Below are 21,872 nucleotides of genomic sequence, written 5' to 3'. Positions count from 1 at the left end.
GGCGGCGGGAGGCGGCAAGCGGCCAAGCTTTCTGATTGGCTGAGGGGTCCGCGGCCGTTGGGGCTGGCAAAGGCAGTGGAGGGCTCGAGGCCGTGGAGGGAACTAGGTTTTCCTCCGACTTCAGTTGAAGACGAGCACACAGAAGGGGACGAAGAATCCAGAGTGTGGCAGAAGACTCTGGAGTGAAGCTAAGGGGGTCGGTTTATGGATCCAGTGAGCCGTCCAGGTGCCCCCAAATGTTTCTGAAAATGGACGGACCTGTGAGGTCAAGACCGGCCTCCCTCAGTGACTTTCAGTTCGGAGCTGTCGCCACAGAGACCATCGAAGACGCTCTGCTCCACCTGGTGCAGCAGAATGAGCAAGCCATGCAGGAGGCTGCAGGCCGGATGGGCAGCTTCAGGGAGACCCGGATCGTGGGTGTGGACGCGGGGCTGGGGAACCGGTTTCGAGGGAGACTGAGGGCACCGGTCTTTGAGGCACCAACCTGGAGACTCAGCTCCCCTTATTCATTCAAATAAGTGTTGTTAGTGTAACTACTAGTTGCCAGGTACAAGGGATTTCGTGATAGACAAGATCCGCCAGCACCCTATCCTTGATTTCAACCCGTATAGAGTTTTCATCCACACCACTTGGGAGACCGGGATGGAACAAGTTTCAGTCCCTGCTCGAGAGGCTATTGGAACAAATCTGTAGACGACTAGGAGCAAGTACCGGTTAGAGAAGCGACATACCAGATAAATAACTTTTATGGGGACTGAAAGGAGTGGTAGGGTGAGATGAGGGTAGGAAGAATGAAGGGGGTCGTCGGGGTACGGTAGACCTCCAGGAAGGATGACCTTTTGGTTGGCGGAGGGGGAGGGAGGGGGAGAGGGAGTGTGTTTTTACCAAAGGGGGATAACCTGAGTCAAGCCGTGGAAGTAGAGAAGCTTGGGGTGAGTGTGGGTACAGTGTTTAAGTCCAGGTTGTCCAGAGCATGTGGAAGAATAGTTGAAATTAAGGCCAGAAATGTAGTTTGGAGACATTCCATGTGGAACGCCAAGGAGAGGAGTTTTATCCATAGCTTAGTAGGGAAGCAAGAAGGCATTGAAACTTTTCAAATATGGTAGTGATAGGACTTTTAGCCTTTTCCCTAGAAAAATTATGTTGGCTCTGATGTAAAGAATGGATTGGAAGAGAGAGAGAGAGAGAGGAGGGAGGTAGACCGGTGGAGTCTGTGTGGCAGAAGACTCTGGAGTGCAGACTCTATAGTTTAGGCAATAGGGCAGAGGGAATGACAAGGGAGGATGGATTAAAGATAATTCAGAGATAAAATCTGGGGCTCTATAATGGATGAAGTTAAGAGGTGAAGGCATGGATGATCACAGCCAAAGGGTTGAACCTAGGAGATTGACAGTATAGTGGTACCATTAGGAGATATACAAAAATTCATTAAGAAAATGAAACTTTAGGAGGAAATGTGACCTTTGTTTGGGAAAGATAACATGTTTGGTTTGGGATCTACTGAGTTTAAAGTGCCTGTAGAACATCTAAAGGAGGGTTTCTAGTGAGCTGTTTAAGAAAATAAGTCAGAAGAGAGGTCAGAACTAGAGATAAAGGTTTAGGAGTTATCTTCATAATGATACTGTTGAAAACGCGGAGAGGTGCCTGGTTGGCTCATTTGGTTAAAGATCTGCTTGGGGTCAGGTCATGATCCCAGGGTCCTGGGATGGAGCCCTGTATCTGGCTCCCTGCTCATAGGGGAGTCACTTTTTCCCTCTCCCTCTGCCCCTGTCCCCCTTGTGCTTTCTCTCTCTCTCTCTCTAATAAATTGATAAAATTGAAAGAAAAGAAAGAAAGAAAAGAAAACTGGCAGAGAATGATGAGTCTGAGAGGTAGAAAAAGAGAAACAGGTGAAGGACATTCCTTGGGAGACATTTTGTGTTCAGGTGATTAAAGCAGGAAGAAGAGTCATGAAGGGAACTAAAAATATGGTTGGGGAGGAAGGAACAGAACCAAGATACCTCTGAACCAAGGAACAGAACCAAGAGAGTTTCAAGAAGGATGATGGTCACCAGTTTCACATGCCTCAGTGATATGAACAATGGAATAAAGGTTGCAAAGGGTGATGCTATTTAACAATTTGGACATATTTGCTAGCCTTTGAGATCATTGCTTTAACAAGCTGGGAAAAGTAGAAGCCAAAGTGCAGAACATTAGGGAATTCATGAGGAAGAGGAAGCAGCAGGTTTAAGCCAGGCTTTCAAAAAAGTTAACAGTGATGGAAACTAGGGAGATAAAGAGCCCTAGCTTAAGACAACAGAAGGAAGAGGGTCTTTTCAGATAATAGATGTTATGTTTGTAAAGTGCAGGAGGGAGAGCCAGTAGGGAGGGAAAGCATAACCATCATCCATTGCACCTAACCCTAGCTCAGTTTTCTTGGCAAATTAAACTAGAAAATAGAAACAGTTGCCCAGATAATTCAGACCCAAAACAAAGCAAAGCAAAACAACTATATGCTCACACACAAAGCAAATAAATAAAGCCTAAACTCCAGCAAAAAAAAATGACTGATGACACAATCATGTATTCTAGGGTATTTTGCTTAATTGCTTATGCTATCTTCTGCATTGGATACTGCTAACAGGGCTTTAGTTTCTGTACAGTAAGGTTTTGTACATATGTGGAACATGTGTCAAATTGTTCAACTGTCTTGTGTTAGCATGACTTTTATGTGTCTGAGAACATCAAATTTCCTCTGAAGACACATGGTCATTTGACTATGTGTAATTCTTTGCCGATCAGTGCTAAAAGTCCCAAGTTCTACAGGAGCTTCCTTTGCTGAGAACTGACATTTACCCTTGTTTCCATCCTCTAATGATATTGCAAACTAAATAGAACTCTATCTGGTGCTGTTCTTTCAAAGAGAAACAGGCGACCTAAGATCTTGCCAGGGTAACTTGCCCTTCCTAACCTCCCCAGTGACTTTGCCCCCCAACCCCCATCACAAAGTGGGCCATGTTCCCTGATTTAGCTGATATTTCTTCCAAACAAGCCACTCCACAGTAACAAACTTGCTCTTAGGGAGAGGCTCAGTCACCACAGATTTACCCAACAAACTGGTGGTAGGGAGATGGTGTCCAGCTGTAAGGTGAATCGTGTTTGTAAAGCAATGGGGGTTCTCCAGAGGGTGGTTACTAAACAAACAGTGTTATAAAGAATATCGAAGCTCCAGGAGGGACTTTTCTGTTCCTGCCAACATTCCACTGATAACAGAATATAGGGGCTAGGGTTTTTATCCATCCAAAAATCTCCCTTGAAGCTGGAGGTTCCCAGCATGATGCAGAGGCCAATTAGGCCAGCTGGTATGTTTGTGTGTAGCTGGCCAAGCCTTTTATCAGCTAAGACGCACAGGAAGACTCAAGGGTCACTGAGTGGGCTTGGTAACCCTTGATTTTGGTGCTTGGTCAGCCTCCTTTTTGTGACTCTGATCTGCCTGTTGGCAGGAAAGGGAACTTGGCTCAGCTTGGGTTGTTCCAGTCTCTTTTCTCACCCCTTGACCCTCTTCCCTTGGCCCCATAATGGCTTTTACACGATGCCAGGAGTTCACAGAGTGGTTTTGGTTGCACCTTGTGAATTAGGCTCTTTTTTCTTGTTTTGGCAGAGTTTGTTTTTCTCCTGTCTGAACAATGGTGTCTGGAGAAATCTGTGAGCTACCAGGCTGTAGAAATCCTGGAAAGGTAAAGCCCTGAGCATAGGCCTTTGTGAGTGGTACCTCTTAGAACAGCTAATGTACCCAAGTCTTAACAAAGAAGAAAAAAAGTACAGTCGCCTTCACCGCAAGACCTGGTTTTGCACCCTCTATTAATTGCAAATGTACATTGCTCAGCCAGGGACTGAGATTGGAGAGAATATACAGCAGTTTGCAGCACAAACTCCCTTGAGTTTGAGTGAGTGTGGATTGCTTACCCTCCCCTTCCCTTCCTTACAGGTTTATGATTAAGCAGGCAGAGAATATGTACAGGCAAGCCACGATCCAGCTGAGAGAGAAAAAAGAGCCTCAGAATTGGAAAGCTCTGAAAGAGCAGCTTTTCAACAAGTTTATCTTGCGTCTTGTGTCATGTGTTCAACTGGCAAGCAAACTTTCCTTCCACTACAAAGTAAGGAGCTGGGGTCCCTCCCGGGCACTTGAGAGTTAGCAGAAACCAGCCCGTCCAAAGGGGATTGTGGGAAACCTCCTCCTAAACTAGGTGTTACTACTCCTGTGGAAATTCCAGAGTGCAATTATGCTTCCTAAGCACACCTCCTACACACACACACACACACACACACACACACACACACACACAGTCATAGAAATGCAATTTTTAAATAGCCTCAAGTTCTGTTCCCAAAGTGTAATTGCTGGACAGATGCCATCATTCACACAGGTCACCTTTCCTCCCCTTGGACTCAAGGACAGTTTATGTAAGGTGCCTGAATTGCCAACAGGCCTATCAGTATTAAGGACAAACTGTTACATTTATAGAGGATAACATGTTTCCATACCCCTACCCAATGCCTGTATAGCAAAATACCATTCCTGCAACAAATATTCACTGTCTTTTATGGCCAGAAGCTGCACCATAGGTACAGCATGGGTACAACAAGGAAAAATACTGCCTGCGCTCTCAAGGAATTTATTATCCAATGGGAGAAGACACACAGGCAAATAATGTGGGAGGGTACTCAGATTAGTGTAAATACAGCTGTGAGTGTACCTCCATGGCCTTGGAAAGTCAAGGAAATGTGTTTAGAGAAAATGGCTTCTTGATGGGAGTAGGGGTGGGTAGGAAGGAGATGGATGGATGCTAAAAGAGGGAGAGGAGTGAAGGAAAGCAGGGAGAGAGGAGGGGGAGGAAAGGGAGATCCAGACACAGGAAGCAGCACGTGTACAGACTTGGAGAGCTGGATGGGCTTGGGAGCTGCAAGTAATCCACTCTGACAAGTGTGGGGCATGGGGGGCAATTACCAAGAGAGAAGATGCGGTGAAGGCATGGGCTGGATTGTGAAAAGCCTTGTATGCTCTGCCAAGATGTGTGACCTTTTAGTCTGACACCCTTTTCCCCCTCTCACTGTTTTTTCTTTGCTCAGATTATCAGCAACATTACAGTCCTGAATTTCCTCCAGTCTCTGGGGTATGTACACACTAAAGAAGAACTGCTGGAGTCAGAACTTGATGTTTTGAAGTCCCTGAACTTCCAAATCAATCTGTCTACTCCCCTGGCATATGTGGAAATGCTTCTGGAGGTTTTAGGTACCTTATTAAGTGTGTCAGGGGGTGTGGGTTGGAATCTTCCATAGAAGGCAATAGGAACAGAAGCAGGTTTGGAAGCAGGAGACAGAACCCACCAATGAGAAACAGCAGGGAGCCAGGGACAACTGAGTTATGTGTTCCCTCTGGTACTTGGCTGGGAAGGGAACTCAGGTCTCAGCACCTGGCTTCTATTTCGACTCACTGGGCATTCTCTTATTGCAGAATCAAAGAGCTGATTTTCTAGAGAGGCATGAGATAAGAGGGGAACAAACAAATATACTCTAAGTATATATACACTGCAGATGGAGATTTCTCTACCTCTCCCTTTATCCTTTAAAGTTGACCTCCATGGGATCCCTGGGTGGCTCAGCGGTTTGGCGCCTGCCTTTGGCCCAGGGCACGATCCTGGAGACCCAGGATCGAGTCCCACGTCGGGCTCCCGGTGCATGGAGCCTGCTTCTCCCTCTGCCTGTGTCTCTGCCTCTCCCTCTCTCTCTCTCTCTCTCTCTGTGACTATCATAAATAAATAAAAATTAAAAAAAAAAAGCTTTAAAAAAAATAAAAAAAAATAAAGTTGACCTCCAGCTAGAGGTTTCCTACAGAACACATTAGCTCAGGAGCTTTATGTCAGACGACAACAGTGATCATGATTTGAGGACTCATTTAGCGCTCTTTGCTGTGCCCATGCTCCATCTAGGATACAATGGCTGCTTGGTCCCAGCCACACGGCTGCACGCAACCTGCCTGACTCTGCTTGACCTTGTCTATCTCCTGCGTGAACCCATATATGAGAGCCTTCTGAGGGCTTCAATTGAAAACCCCATCCCCAGTCAGCTGCAAGGGTAAGGCAACCTCTTTCCAGTAAGCCTCTTCCAGAAACAGCAAGTCAGGAGCAGACCTCAAGAACATACCATGGGAATGGAATTTACCCAATAAAGCATCCAGTCCACAGATAACCTGTGCAGGTTACCCGGTTTTAATGAACTCCCAGTATGTTGCTTGGATGCAGATGACTGAGCCCAATCAGCAAAACCCTAAAGGATTTTGCTTTTAATTTTAAATGACTGCAGGTAATTAATATACTTTCTTTCATAGTTCTTCCTTTACTGCTGCTTAGATTTGAGATTACTGGACTGCCTTTTAGTCGCTTAGGAAAAGAAGCCAGTCACAGGGTTATAACTTGGACAAAAGTGTTTGATTACTGTAAAGTCAGATTGGTAAGAAGACTCACAGTTATATTTGTTAGGGAGGCAGATGGGACAACAAAGGCCCATAAACCAGTCAGGAGGCTCATGTTTTAATACCAGGTGGGCTGGGGGAGAGGGGCCAATTAGCCATTACTTGGCCATTTCCTTTTGTATCTAAAAAAGTCCAAGATGATCAACATAACCCATAGCTGAAGTCCCATGGCTCTGGGATTTGAAAGATTAAGTTCCATTCAAGCTCTAAAATTAATATGGTTTTAATCACTCAGGGAAAAGTTTGTTTCAGTGAAGGAAGACTTCATGCTGTTGGCAGTAGGAATCATCGCAGCGAGTGCTTTCATCCAAAACCATGAGTGCTGGAGCCAGGTGTGCACCACTGAGCAGGACCAGCATGGTCAGAATTCACTTAGTAGGAAGCATTCTCCCATCGGTTAAAGGAAAAGAGAAGGCAGTTTATAAAAGATAAGTCAAGACCCAGGGGATTAGGATGAATAAGCAGGATTTGGAGAAGGAAACACTAGGGTAGGTCTGAAAAGCACTCTCTGATGTTCCCCTTATGGAACTGGAAATGCAGAACCATGTTCAGCTTGTTCGCTTCCCTTTCTGATGATAATCCGTTATGTTCAGGTCCAATACGTATATCCTCCCCAACAGAAGACAATGTCAGGGCCCAGATGTCCTCTTCATATTTCACAGACCTTATCTCTAGCAGAATGCAATGTCTAGCAGAAAGAAACTCTTAAGGGTAACGCTAGGAGGGTAAAGGTGTCCTAGTGTAATTTGGCCATTGGCAAACACTGTGAAACAGAAAAATTTACATCTGGTTTGAGAGAACAGCCCAAGCAATGTGTCTGCTTGTGCACTGAAACATGTTGAGATTATATAGTAATAAGAAATCTATCTATTTCTGAAGGTTGTGGGGCATTTGCAGAGCATCACTGGCATTGCACTGGAAAGCATTGCTGAGTTCTCTTACGCAATCCTGACTCACAGCGTGGGAGCTAACACTCCGAGGCGACAGCAGCCTGTTCTTCCCCACCTGGAGGCCAGAGCTCTGAGGGCTGCTGCCTCCTCCAACACATGAGGCACACTCAACCCACGAAGTATAAACAGCCTTCTGTCATGGCGCTCATCCCTTTTGTTTACTCTCAGACTCAGGGTACAAATGTTCCAAGTATCTTTTGAACTGTTTTGTATTCCAACTTCACGCTCCTTTTTCTGCATCTGAGAAAGTTGACAAGCATGTCTTTTTTGCCGAATCAGACTAAAAATGTCAAGGAGCTGGGAGGAGGCATTTTAGTGAAGTTGGTTCATTTTTGTTTAACAAGACATTTATAGCTTTTCCTTAACTGTTCATTTCATTGAGAGAGAACACCAGACATGGAAATTAGTATTAACCAGAGGCTTGAAAACTGGGACTGTTCGGGTGACCTTGACTGACCATCAAGGAGGCAGCCTTTATTTCCCCTTAAAGTTAGTTTAACATCTCTGTTCTGTCATTGAGATGTACACAAATAGGGCTTCCTGTACAGCTGACGATTTCCACTAGTCTTTTGTAAAACTAACATTAATCCATCTCTAAACATGTTTCGACAGAATTTCCACATACCTGCACTTGAACTCAATACTCCCAGAATATAAAGCACTCTATCTTAGTCAACAAAAAACCCAACAGTGTACCTCTGGGCAGTTATCAGACTGCAGTAAATCTTTTATTACAAATAATTAAATCTTTCCATAATGTCTCAGACAATATCAAACACCATTTCATATTTCTAACAGAGAGCAGAGTAGGCATTCAGTACTAGAACTGAGTGAGGACAAGAGTGTTAAATTTCAAGCTTCTGATCACACCACCTGGTGACCAAAGCTTATGTGTCATTTTCTCACGTTGGCCGACTGTGTCTCACACATCTCGTCATCTCAGTGGAGACAAAAGTTTCTATTTCATATTGTAAGTGCAGGAAGTTGAGAGAGATAAAACCCAGCGAAAACATATCAATCTCAACTCAATTCAGTTAACAACAACAACAACAACAACAAAGCAAATTTAAATTAGTTGTTTTGAGGGGAGAGAGGGAAATGAAGGTATGGGATTAAGAGTCAAAACTATGACAAAAGCTGGTAGCTGTACATGGCATGTTGTAGCTCTGGAAACGGTCACATGATATCCTAAAATAAAGTGGCTTTTGTAGATTTTTTTCTTTTTTGGTATTGTAAACATGTGCTGTTTAATAGTACCCGAATTTAATTTAAAACATTTTTTTCTCTTTGCAAACAAAACAATTTAAAGCCTTTAAGGCAAATGTCTCCCTAAGAAAAAAAAGTCATTTGTTATAAAACTGTGAAGACACCCAAGCAAGACCCCACTTAAGATTCGTTAGCATGAACTTGAGAGCTTTTGTCCACTGTTCCTCAGAGTTAAACTGGGTTTTGATGGAATAGGAGCCGCCACTGCCTCCTGTGTCTTCAATCTTGCCTTTCTCCACATCCATCCTGCAGATGGACAGAGCAGAGCTCATTAGTAACTGAGATCAGAGTTAAGTCAGTTCAGGCAAATGGGCAGGGACTTGATCATGGGACCATTCACGTCATTTTATCTATTAAAGAACTCTTGGCGAGGGATGGTAGTGTATTTTGGATTTGCTTGAAAGCCAAACATCAAGAAGGTTGTCACAAGAGCCTCATTGTCATTGCAGAGTACAGGGACGGGACACACCCCCAAACAAATGAAAAGCCTGGAGCAGAGGGTAAATGAGGGTTAGAGTACTCCTGACTGTTTTCCTAGGCATCCCTGAACTCATGGGGAGAGGAGGGAGGCAGAAGAAAAGAAATGCTTTGTTTTGGGGTGATAGAAGTAGCTCAGCCTTACTCTCTTGAACTATGGTCTCTATCACTGAGCTCCTATGAGATTTGACCAAAGGAAGCATTCCTGTATATTTCCAAGGGCTTAAGCAGAAAAGCTTTCTGAAATTAGAAGGCCAGTTTGAGCTCTGTGGTAAGCAAATCTCCCAAAGCACCAGAGATAATAATTCTTTCTCTTCAAGGACCAGGTGGTCAGGTTTTGTCCTGCTTGGAGCGTTGACTCAGTCTTTGCCCATCGGTGTTATGTGATTTTGCACCGTTTTCTGCTTTCCCACCATTTATACTATGTCTTGCTTCCATTCTTATTGTCCTTTCAGTCCTGTCCATTTGGTCCCACCCCAGGTTCATTTGGCATCAGGGAATACTGACCTGTAGGGCAGACAAAAACGGGTTTCGCCTTTCTCAACCTCTTCTTTGAACTGCTGCACGCAGTCCAGGAAAGCCACCATGGCATGGTCAAACTTGTTGTCCCAGAAAAACCGCAACCCCCCAGAACAATATAACGGCAGCTCCTGCTCAAGAAGAGAAAAAACTGGCTCAGGGCGTGGCACCAAGACAGGCTACCAGACATTTCTCCCAAGCCTATCAACCTCTTAAGTCATGTTTCGTCTGTATTTATTCCACTGGAAACAGCAACCTTGGGCCAATACAATGTACCTAAGAACTGTTCACCACCACTGGAAATATATTACACACCTATCTCATGGTGATTCCTTTCGTACCCTAGCATATGCCTCCTCCTCTGATCTGCTCTTGGCCCTTTACAACAGACTGTTAAAAACCTACTTTGTGTCTCTAGGCCACAAAGAGCTAATCCTGAACTAGATAAGACACCGAACAAGACATGGGATAATGAGACACTTCTGGCTAAGAAAGAATCTAAGAAATGCTAATATCCAAGGTAAACTATCTGTCAGAAAGTACAAGGATTCTGCACTCCACTGAAAATGGGACTTCCCAGATACCTTAGATTTGTCTGTCAGAGATTCCAGATACGAATGGTTTCCGTAGGGAACAAGTCGATACCTAAAATGGAGATGCATATGGAGATGGATACAGGACTCCTCCTAAAGTGATTATTGGAATGTTATAACCCAGTGATTTTCAGGCTTCATCCTACACAAGGACTACTTTTATTATTCCTACCCACCTTTTCATTTTCCCGTAGGCTCCATGTTTAAAAGATATTGTTTACTGAACAAAGTACATTTATTATATAACTGTCTGGTGACCTTTCATTGGTAAATGTAGATCTTATTTAGGCTGAAAAAAAAAAAAAAAGCTGCAAACAGCTTGAGGAACCATCAAGGTTCTGGAGACGATGGGTTGGGGATCACAACTCTGGCCAGGCAGTTCAAGGACTGCCCAATGAGTGGAAAGAGCCCTGTCCTAAGGGGAAAATCAGAAGCAAAGGCTCCACACACAGAAAACTCTCAGCGTGTTGGGAGCAAGGACTCCTGTCATAGCAGAAAAGAATACTAGGCTGGAGATACAGAATATATCAGGGACATGCCACACCCCAAGAAAAGAGTGCATTTCTTACCTCTGAAATTTCAGACCCATCTTATTGGCCAGGGCATGGAGCAGCAACACTGTCTGACCCCAAGCAGCATTAATCTCATTCCATTCCACAGGAACACTGGGCAGGCGACCCAGTCGGAAGTTATTGATTGTGCCGAACTGTCCACTGTGCCTGGAGGAAGGCAGGAGGATAGGGGGAAGTATAGGGAGAATTGAATGTTCAGCAACTTCTCAGACTTCTGCTCGCACCTAAATCCTCACATACATGGTTCTCCTCATCTCCAGATTCATATACCTAAGCTCTACTTGGCACTTTATTTACTTACTTAAGCAAATCCTATGTCCAATGTGGGGCTTGAACTCACGACTCCAGGATCAAGAGTTACCTGCTCTACCGACCAAGCCAGCCAGGCACCCCTCTACTGGGCCCTTTTAAGTACATGTCCCAGTGTGAGTTGTCATCTTTCTTCCTGTGCTCAGATGCCAAAAGCAGAAATGGGGGCATCATCCTTGAATGCTTTCTCTCTGCTCTCTCCCCTCAAACACCACCAAGCTCTCTTGATTGGACTTCCTAAATCTCTTCAATCTGTCCACTGTTTTCCACACTCAATGCCACTGCTCTATCTTTTCCCACTTGGAGTCCTATGGACAAGTCTCCTTACCACTGGCACTGCCTTCCCTGTCCCATCACTTCTCACACCACAGGTGAAACTATCATTCACAAATACAAATGTAATTAGGTCACTTCCCTGCCTAAAACGCTTCAGTGGTTTCCACTGCCCCTTGGATGAAGCCCAAATCCCTTAATAAGGCCTACGAGCTCCCTGGGGAACTGGTGACTCTCCAGTTTCATATCCTGTCACTCTCCCCTTTACATTCAATCTCCCATCACAATAAGCTCCTTTCAGTTCTCTGGACTCACCACTCCCACGTTCCTCTGTTTCTTTGCACATGATGTTCCTCTGCTAGGAACAACCCCCTCCTCTGCAGACTTCTACTTCACACATCTCAGTTTAAACATCAACCCCCCACCCCAGGATAAACTTTCCATGTGGCCTTCCCAAATTGAGCCAAATGCCTTTGTGTGGCCCCAGAGGTCCCCCAGCCCTGAGGTTCACAATTATCACGGTGCATCACAATTAACCATCACATCTTCACCCCTTTTGCGAGATTATAAGCAACTAGAAGGTAGAGTGCATGCTGTATGCTGTTGCCCTTCTGGCACTTAGCACAGTGTCTACTATGTAGAGATGCTCAACAAATACTAGTTAAATGGACAAAACGTTGAATAAATACATCAATGATCCTAGGAGGGAAGAAAGCAGCACTTGGGCAGATGACAAAGTTTATATGGAACTGGAAGGCTCAGATCTTTTCTTTTCCTTGGGGGAGTGGATGTCACCAAGCTCTAGAATTCCAACCCCTGGAAGTGCCTATCCCATCATGGGGAATGCAAGCAACCTGGATGGGGAGACGATATACAGTCCTATTTAGTGGGAGGTAGGCTTCCTGGCTCAGTGGTCTGTAGCTGAAGTGCAGGTGTAGAGTGCTTCCCAGACCCTCCTCACCCTCTAGCCCATGTTACCAGATGTGAAAGGTCGCGTTAAAGACATTGGTTTTCTTCAGCTTGTCCAGCTGCATCTGGGCATAACGCATCTGGTTTTCCACACTCTTCAGCTCATCATCCAGCTCCAGCTGCTGTCGCTTGAATTCACTATATTCCCTCTGATACCTGTGAGCAGCAAGGTGGCCACTGAAGGATGTTTGGGGCTGTTTGAAGGTTTGGGGCTGAAATTTCTCTCACCACCCCTCATGACAATCTATTCTGGTAGTTATGGTTAGACCCAGTTACAGCATCCTTTTTATTTGGCACAGATCCCATTCAAAGGAACATACAAGCCCTAGTTGTTTTGCCTGCAAGGGACAGAAATGTCTCAAATTCCGGCCGCCCATATGCAAAAGGTAGGGGAAAACAGGACTCTCCCAAACCAAGGCCAAGAGGCTCTTGTATTTCTGATCTTTTACAGAAGTGAGATGAGGGGGTTATAAGTGGCCTTTTCCATGAACTGACCATAACTGAACTTCTATAACTTCACTTCTAGATACTTAACTGTCTTTTTAGTTAGTAGACACCATTTCCAAGGGAATTTGCTCACTACTTCGAAAAAAATAACTTTTCTGCCACTTCCCCAAGAATGTGTGGACACTGGGTCTCCTCCACTAGCAGAGGGTTCTCTCAGGTCAAGATTACCAGTGAAATTTTTGGGCTGGGAAAGAATGAACGTAGGTCAATATTCTCATCTTTCCAGAGGAGGATGCCAGATTGGGTGGGTGACTTACCCAAATGAGCCCAGTTCCCTAAAGGGCAAAAATGCAACCAGAACCCTGGTTTCTCTATTTAACCAACCCACTTTTTTCTCTTAATTAGGCTGACCCCCATACATATCCCTCCCAACAGACCTCAAGAAACAGGGGACAGGGCCTGCAATCAGTATGTGGAATCTGGAGCAGACATGCTGCCAAATGACAGGTGACTGCAACTTACAAACCACTCAGACAAATTCAGTTAGAAGCCACTTCTCCTGAGCCTCAAGGCCAAGAAGACAGAGGAATAGGGTGATCACTCACTGAGCTTCCTCCTGATCCAGTCTCTCAGCCTCAGCCTGGACCTTCTCGAGATTTTCTGCCACTATCTTGCGGTTCTTCTCCACCTCTTCCAGCTCCTGGATCAGCCTCTCCTCCTCTAGTGCCAGCTCCCTGAGCTCCATCTGTAGCTGTTCACTGTCATCCTCATTCATCTGCTCCAAGATCTCTAAACAGCGTCTGCCAAGGACACGGGATATACTCACTGCAGGGAACCTTGTTACGCTGTTTACGCGAGCAGAGCACAGCTCCCAGGTAAGAGCCAAATAGTCTCAGAGCAGTGACAGCTCTAAGACTCTAAGCTCTCAGATCCGGATTTCCGGGCACCGGTTATAGGGGCGCTCACTTGTAGTTCTGACACTCATTTTCAGTGACGTTGAGCTGAGTGTCCAGTTGGTCTAAGAGAGTATCTGTGCATTCCTCACACAGTGGGTGATCCACATCGGTCTGGCCTGACATGATGTCAAAAAGGTCCCCAGTGACCTAGAAGGGTGGGGTGTAGGAGAGTCAGGTAGGGCTTGCTCCATGTGGCCTGTCTGGCCACCCACTCTAGCAGCTGGGGCCCACTGCTAGACACAGCAATGCTGCAGACTTGCCTTCAGTCTTCGGCTGAGGTTCTCCATGGTACCACCGTCAGATGCCTCCCCGATCAGAGTGAAGCTGTTGGCGCTTTCTGTAGACATCATCCTGCAGACAGCCCCCCGCCCATGGGCCACGTGAGGGAGCAGAGAGGCCTCCTCTACCTACTGCAGTGGCAGTGGCAGAGACTCTCAAGCACCGGCTGAGGGGGCCTCAAGGCGCATACCCACTCCTAGCCCGACTGGCCTCCCAAGGGTACCTCTCTCCCAAGGGAAGGCCATGCTGGTCTTCCACAGGGCCACTCAGCACGAAGGATGGCCTAGATGGACTAAGGAGGGAGAGGGGGCATCAAAAACTGACATGTGTGTGTGTGTCTACAGTAGAAAAGGAGGAGAATCAGGAAAGACCATTTTTAAATATTATATCCCTTGCCAGCCACCTTCACATACATCAGCAACTAAGAGCCCAAACATCTAAGAACATCTGCTATTTTAAAGCTTTTCAAGAGCCCATCTCTTTTATTAGGCATTCACTCCTTCAGACTTTTCTCGATTCTTCATCACAAGAGCCACTGTCCCTTCCCACTGTGTGAATGGATACAGGGAAAACCAATAATGGAAAGTGATGGGCCAGGTATGTATAAGAGGATACATCTTTTCTGGAGGAGGCAAAAAGCTAGGTGATGATTCATCTCCATCACCTTTCTCCAGGTCTCAATTCTGGGTTCCGTTAAAATTCTACTGGCCTTTGGCAAGGATTAGGGGGCTGGGGAGTAGCAGGCACCTGGCCGGGGGGATGAATCTGCGGGAGACACCATCCTGGCGAGTTTCAAGAAATGGCTCCTGGGAAGGAAATAAGAGGACATTAGAATTCTGGCAGCTTAGGGATCCCTGGGTGGCTCAGCAGTTTGGTGCCTGCCTTCGGCCCAGGGCGTGATCCTGGAGGCCTGGGATCGAGTCCCACGTCAGGCTCCCTGCATGGAGCCTGCTTCTCCCTCTCTCTCTGTGTCTCTCATGAATAAATAAATAAAATCTTAAAAAAAAAAAAAAAAAAAGAATTCTGGCAGCTTAGAGGTGGAGTCCCAAACAGCCTCAGAGCTATCTGGCTTTACCGTTTATTGAAAACTGCAGGACTTGATAAACCACAGAGGCTTAATAGGTATTACCTAGCCAATCCCTAGATATGTACACTAAGAAAGGACCTCAAGTACAGACAAACACCAAGTCCTATGTGACTTTTTGTGGGAAACAGTATCTCCTATGTTTTACTCTACTGGAGTTAAATTTGTATTTTCTCAACACTTACCAGTTACCGGTAGAAGAGAAAATGCCCTGAATCACAGCACAAGGAAAAAGCCAGATCAAACTGCAATGAAGTTTGCCATGGCATACAACAAAGTAGATAATTTGTATGTTTTTGATATTTTGATATAATTTCATGAGATCAAATTCTTATGACCTCTACCTTTGGCAAAGAAAATTATCACTGACATTATCACAGTTTAAAAATGACAAACTGAGAGTGCCTTGGTGGCTCAGTCGGTTAAGCATCTGCCTTCAGCTCAGGTCATGATCTCAGGATCCTGGGATTGGGCCCCGAGGTGGGCTCCCTGCTCAGGCAGGGTGTCTGCTTCTCCCTCTGCCTCCCCTTTGCCCCCTGCTTGTGTGCACATACTCCCTCTCTCTAATATATCAAATCCTTAAAATAAATAAGTAAAAATAAATAAAAATGACACGTCCTCTAACACTTACAATCCTTTCTGGCTAGGTTAATCACACTGTAATCCAAATCAAGATGCTTTTGAAAACAGAGAGGAGTGGATATTAATAATTAGCTAGGGACAACAGATGTAAACCAGGCATGCCTTGAGATGACCTAGACACGTAGATCATCTCATCTCCCACCTATAACAGCTTGTAATTCTGCTTCAAATAAAAAGCTTCTCCCCACATTTTAAAATTATGCTTCATTCAGTAATCCTGTGACCTCAGGTGCACTTCAGTATCTCCCCAATGACCCACAGTGGCCTGATCATGAAGAATATCTCTGGGTCCGGAGATCCCCCAAATCTGGGGGATCCTTAAGCACCAAGTACCCTGTAGAAACCCAGTTTGCATTCCAGTATTTCATACCTCTCCTGAGTTAGCCTCTTCCTCTTGGGTCTCTCCTGGTTTCACCTGGGCTGTGGCAAGTAATGGAGCTAAGGACAAGGAAAATATTAGAGTTAGAAAAAAGTCTTTAAAAAGCTGGAGTGTGTATGAAAGTATGGGAAAATAAAACAAAACAAAACTCATCACCACTCCCACTTCATCTTTTTTAAAGTACCATTTGCACACAGATAAATCTTGTGTCTTCTTCCTCTTACCCCCATTAAATCAGATTAAAGAATTGCTAATTTTTTCCCATTATAATATCATGATTGTGTTTTTATTTTTTTTAATCTTTTTTTTTTAAAGATTTTATTTATTTATTCATAGAGACAGAGAGGCAGAGGGAGAAGCAGGCATCATACAGAGAGCCTGACGTGGGACTTGATCCAGGGTCTCCAGGATCACGCCCTGGGCCGCAGGCGGCACTAAACCACTGCGCCACGGGGGCTGCCCATGATTGTGTTTTTAAAAAGATACCTTATCTTTCAAAAATGCTTACTGAAGCATTTACAGTATTTTTATGTTTGAGATTTGCTCCCAAATAATTTGGGGTAGGAAGGCAATAGATGGGGCTGTAGATGAAACATGATTTAAATATGCATTGATAATTGTTGAGGCTAGCTCATGGGTACATGAAGGTTCATTATACTCTGAAGTTTTCTGTAATAAAAGGTAACACCCTTTTTCCTCCAAAATAATTAGGAAGGAACATGAGGGAACTTTCTGGGAAGATGACACCTTTTCTATATCCCAATGATCTGAGTTACATGAGTGTATCCATTTTGTCAAAAATGCACAGCTAAGATTTGTACATTTAAAGGCATGACAATTTACTTAAAAAAAAAAAAAGAATAAAAAACAAAATAATTGGGGATCCCTGGGTGGCTCAGCAGTTTAGCGCCTGCCTTCAGCCCAGGGCGTGATCCTGGAGACCCGGGATCGAGTCCCACGTCCAGCTCCCTGCATGGGGCCTGCTTCTCCCTCTGCCTGTGTCTCTGCCTCTCTCTCTCTGTATCCCTCATGAATAAATAGATAAAATCTTAAAAAAAAAAACACAAAATAATTGAGTGGGGAGGGGAGGTATGTGAAGATATAGAAAACAAAAATAGCACAACGTAGCTAATGTTGAAGCTGGGTGATGGATACAAGGGAGTTCATTATGCTATTCCCTTGACCATATGATTGAAATTTTCTGTAATAAAAGATTAAAAATGTATTAAAAGTTTAGTCCCACTCAAAAAAGAGAAATTGGTAGCAACAATAATAGCTAGTTAACACTTGAGTACTATTTGCCCAGCATATTCCTAAGTACTTATGTTCTTTAAAATATTTGATTCTTACAAGTACCCTGAGGTCATTTTACATTTTACAGATAAAGAAACCAAGGAACCAGGGCTTCGAAGGTAAAAAGTCATTCAGCTAGTAAATGATATTTATGATTTAAATCAAGGCAAGCTGACTCTGGACTAATGAGCTTATTTAAACTATCTATTCAGCCTTTTCTTTCTTTTCTAACTTCATCTCACCTCTTGGGACTTTAAGACTCTATTCCTCCATTTACCTGCTGTTGGCCCCCGGATAAGCTTGAACTTCTCTGAGCTTCAATTCCTCATCTGTAAAATGATGACCTCCACTGGGGTTGTTGTAGGGATAAATGATGTAACGCATGTAGTGCACTTGCTATATGGTAAGCTCTCAAAAAATGCTGTTTATAATTATACATACATATTCCTTTACTTTGAAACAGCAGGAGCAGAAAAACTAAGGTTATTTCCTTAAACCAGGAAGCTCTCAGAAGCACAGTGTCAGAACTGCTTCATGTTGGAAATGAAAAAACAGGGAGCCCGAAAGATGAAATGACTTTCCTGGGTTCACAGCACGTCTATGGCAGATGACAATGACAGGCACCTTAAGAACTACATCTCCAAAGCTGCCCACTTTCCACAATTTTGACCACCCTCTTTCCAAAGGTCTCCCTGACCTGTGAGCTCCTGGATGGTGACACGATCCAGGATCTTGAAGCTCGTGTCCAGTTTCAGGGGCTGGCTGCAACGCTGGCACACGAAGCTCACCTGCATGGTGCTGCTGGAAGCTTTAGACCCCTCCATCCCTGCGGTGGTAGAGAGGAGGCCATGTTAGGGAGAATCAGCGCCCTTGAACCTTAGGTCCGGGGCTACCAGCAGCCTTGCTGGTGTAGTGACGGGGGGAAATCCTCGCCCGCGCCGTTCCCTGTAGGAGCGGTCGGATATCAGGCGCACCCGCTTCCGGGGCAGCCCTGGCAAAGGCAGTTTATCAGCCCAGAGTCAGGGGAGCGGCTTCGACAGGGGCCGTCAGGGTTCCCAGGCTCCCTTCCGAAGCCCCAGCTCAGCCCCCGAAGCTCGTCACCTTGGGGCCCGGAGCCCGCCACCCTGCTCCAGTCTACCGTGGGGGCGCCGTGGCGTCGGGTCTGCGGAGGAGCGAGGCCTCCAGGGCTGCCATCGCCCAGGCTTCCGCTACTTCCCGGTCGGCCAGCGGAGGACTTCCGCACGGACCGGACGTGACGTCAGGACCGCCTTGCTGAAGCTCCTAAGGTCGGTCCTAGGCTACTTGCTTAGGGACCCCGCCGCGCCCCCTAGAGGCTGAGCTGGGAAGCGCGGCAGGCGTCGGTGGGTGGGCAATAAATAGTAGCCAGGGGAGATGCCTGGGACGGAGTTGGGAAAGAATGAGGAGCCTCACCCAGTAGGTAATTCTGTGACTTTTCTTTAGATTCTCACTTCTGAATGGAACCCCTGAATTTTTTAAATTCTTCCTACAGTATCAGTTTTAAAAGTTTCTCCTTGGTGGGTACCTGGGAGGCTAAGTGTCAGCCTCTGGCTCAGGTCAAGATCCCAAGTCCTGGGATTGAACCCACCTCAGCTGGGAGCCTGCTTCTCCCTCTCCCTCTGCTGCTCCGTCTGCTTGTGCTCTCTGTCAAATAAATAAATAAAATCTTAAAAAATAAAATAAAAGCTTCTCCTTGGGAGAGCTGGGCTTTCTTTCAAATGCCCCTGAAAGAGTGATAGACACACTTGAAGGGGAAGATGAGGAGGTAAATTTTAGATTTTAAAATTTCAGTCATTAATTAGGGAAAATCAAGCACTTCAGATATCAGATATTTGGTTATTAAAATTATAAAACTAAAACATTTTTGTCTTGGTGCTGGGATAGACCACAATCAATGGAACATAATATAGTTCAAAAATAGACCAAGTTTACAGGGGATTTAGTATGTGGTAAAAGTTAGTATTTCAAATCAGTGGGGAAATGAGACTTAGTGATGAGTGGAGCCAAAGAGCCATGTAGATAGCAGAGAGCTAAATCTCTACCTCTTTGTTTATGCCAAAAGAAGCTCCAAGTCACAAATTTAAACATAAAAAAACACAACGATTAAATGTACTAGTTGAAAGCATTAATGGATTATTTTTTATAATTTTGGAGTGGAGAAAGTTTCTCTAAGCCTGACATGAAAATCAAAAACCAGAAAGGAAAACACAGGATTTTACTCCTTAGAAATTAAAACTTTCTGGGACAACTGGGTGGCTCAGCTGTTGAGCATCTGCCTTTGGCTCAGGGAGTGATCCTGGAGTCCCCTCTGCCTGTGTCTCTGCCTCTGTGTGTGTGTGTGTGTGTGTGTGTGTGTGTGTGTGTCATGAATAAGTAAAATCTTTAAAAGAAAAAAAGAAATTAAAACTTTCTGAACCATCAATGACGCTGTAAAAAACTTTACAAAAAATGTAGAAAATAGTTGCAGCTCATAAGATAGAAGGTAAATTTCCTCAAAATACAGAGGTCTATTCAATCAATAGAAACACCAAAAGACCAATAATGAAATGGGCAAAAAATATGAAAAAGTGAGCTTGCAGAACAACAAATGATTGATAAAGCAATAGATGCTTCATTTCATTTGTAATTACATCAATGGAAGTTAAATTTAAGTGGGGCAGCATTGCTGCTTTATGAGATTGGTAAAGGCTGAACCAGTTGATAACATCCAATGCTGATGAGCATTTGTGAAACTCTAGAATGCCATTGGCTGAGAGTGTAAGATTTTTTTTTTTTAAGATTTTATTTATTTACTCATGAGAGACAGAGAGTGAGAGAGGCAGAGAGAGAAGCAGGCTCCATGCAGGGAGCCCGATGTGGGACTTGATCCTGAGACTCCAGGATCATGCCCTGGGCCAAAGGCAGGCACTCAACCATTGAGCTACCCAGGCATCCTCAGGAGTGTAAATTAGTATAATGTTTTCAGTGGTCAATTTGGAAACATCTATCAAATTTTTAAGTGTTCATATTCTTTGATTTATAAAATCTCTTTCTAGGAATTTCCTAATAGATATACAAGTGCATAAATACATACATACAAGAATATTCACTGCTAAATGTCCTTCACTCATAGAGGATTGTTTAAATAAATGATGGTGTTGTTCATTCAGCAGAGTACTATGCAGCCATTAAAAAGAGTAAAGTAAACTTGCTTTATTTTTTGGTTCGCTTGGCTGCTTTGTGAATAGTCTGAAGAAGGGCAAAGTTGGAAGCAGGGAGACCAGGGAAGAGGTTTTTCTGTGAATTGAGACAAAAGGTGTCAACTGAAATAAAAATTATAGGCAGTATACATGGTATGATTTTATTTGTTCAAAAAAGTAACATGACATATAACATGACGTGTTATGTGGACAATTGGACAGAGACTTTTTCTTCTACTTAAGGCAAGTTTGTACTGCTGGATTTTTTTTTTACAATAAGCCTACGATTCATTTACAACAAAATTAAACCTTTACAGGAAGATAATATAACAAACACAGGAAGTTAGGGGAATAGTGTTATAAAGTTACCCATAATCTCACCACACTATAATTTTTATGTTTCCCATTAAGATGTGTTTTTCCTGTGTACTTTAACACAGTTGTATTTGTATTTATAATCTGTATGAAATTTTTGTATCCTCATTTTCAAATTTAATATTACATATTTTTAAATTGGCTACACAAGTTTTGTAATTGTCATTCTCATGACTGCATTACATTACATCAAATGAATGACCTTAATGTATTTCTTTTTTGCTGAAAATTTCCATTGTTTCCAGTTTTGGTGATTACAGTAATGCTGCAATGAAGGGCTGACTGCTTTCTTGTGTTAGTCTCACAGTTGGGATTACTGAATTAAAAGAGCATGGCTATTTCATGTCTACTAACTAACATTAGCAATTACTTTAGAAAGTGGTTGTATGTAATTGTATTCTGTCTTCCTTCAGTAGTGTATGAGAGAGCCTGTTCGAGATGCCTTGGCCAGTATTGGTATCATATACCTGAGAAATAACGGCCAAATTAAAAAAAAAATGGCACTTCCCTGTTATTTTCATTGGCATTGTTGGTTACTTGTATATATTAGTTTGCTGTAGTTTTTCTTTTGTGACTTCTCTCTTTGCATCCTTTGCTCATTTTTCTGCTAGATTCTTAATATTTTTCTTAACATTTTTCATCAATTTATGTGAATTCTATTTAATTAAGGTGTTTTCCAGATTTGCATGAGCTTTACATTTTTATAAACTCAAATCTGCTTTTTTCTTGGTGACTTATATTCCTTAGAAAGTTGTTTCTACAGAATAAATAAATTAATATT

At 44.0% G+C, this 21,872-nt stretch overlaps 2 protein-coding genes across 10 annotated transcripts; one reads left to right on the top strand and one right to left on the bottom strand.

Annotated features, from left to right (window-relative positions):
- The first annotated feature begins 44 nt into the window (after positions 1-44).
- CNTD1 (cyclin N-terminal domain containing 1) lies at positions 45-8,677 on the top strand. 8 transcript variants are annotated; one of them, XR_005364373.1, is made up of 7 exons: positions 46-417; positions 3,641-3,716; positions 3,968-4,136; positions 5,110-5,272; positions 5,970-6,114; positions 6,747-6,999; positions 7,391-7,530. XR_005364373.1 is itself a non-coding variant. In XM_038547240.1 (7 exons), the coding sequence occupies exons 1-7, from the start codon at positions 237-239 to the stop codon at positions 7,559-7,561; spliced, it is 1,002 nt and encodes a 333-aa protein (XP_038403168.1). In that variant the 5' UTR covers positions 47-236; the 3' UTR covers positions 7,562-8,677. The 8 variants fall into 8 exon arrangements, 7 of the variants coding, with proteins under 7 accessions (XP_038403170.1, XP_038403168.1, XP_038403173.1 ...); XM_038547240.1 differs by having other exon boundaries at positions 47-417; positions 6,747-6,843; positions 7,391-8,677; XM_038547243.1 differs by lacking the exon at positions 46-417 and adding an exon at positions 466-547 and having other exon boundaries at positions 6,747-6,843; positions 7,391-8,677.
- BECN1 (beclin 1) lies at positions 8,155-18,782 on the bottom strand. 2 transcript variants are annotated; one of them, XM_038547237.1, is made up of 13 exons: positions 18,621-18,782; positions 18,217-18,345; positions 16,218-16,285; positions 14,869-14,927; positions 14,345-14,413; positions 14,103-14,193; positions 13,853-13,989; positions 13,492-13,686; positions 12,449-12,595; positions 10,886-11,035; positions 10,308-10,368; positions 9,712-9,854; positions 8,155-8,973 (listed from the first exon to the last, which is right to left on the bottom strand). In XM_038547237.1, the coding sequence occupies exons 2-13, from the start codon at positions 18,341-18,343 to the stop codon at positions 8,805-8,807; spliced, it is 1,416 nt and encodes a 471-aa protein (XP_038403165.1). In that variant the 5' UTR covers positions 18,344-18,345; positions 18,621-18,782; the 3' UTR covers positions 8,155-8,804. The 2 variants fall into 2 exon arrangements, with proteins under 2 accessions (XP_038403165.1, XP_038403166.1); XM_038547238.1 differs by lacking the exon at positions 14,345-14,413.
- Between the last annotated feature and the right edge of the window lie 3,090 nt (positions 18,783-21,872).

The sequence above is a fragment of the Canis lupus genome, chromosome 9 (genome assembly GCF_011100685.1).
Source record: "Canis lupus familiaris isolate Mischka breed German Shepherd chromosome 9, alternate assembly UU_Cfam_GSD_1.0, whole genome shotgun sequence".
Taxonomy (NCBI): domain Eukaryota; kingdom Metazoa; phylum Chordata; class Mammalia; order Carnivora; family Canidae; genus Canis; species Canis lupus.
Note: the sequence above shows the minus strand (reverse complement) of the source record. Positions and strands in the feature narration are given on the sequence as shown.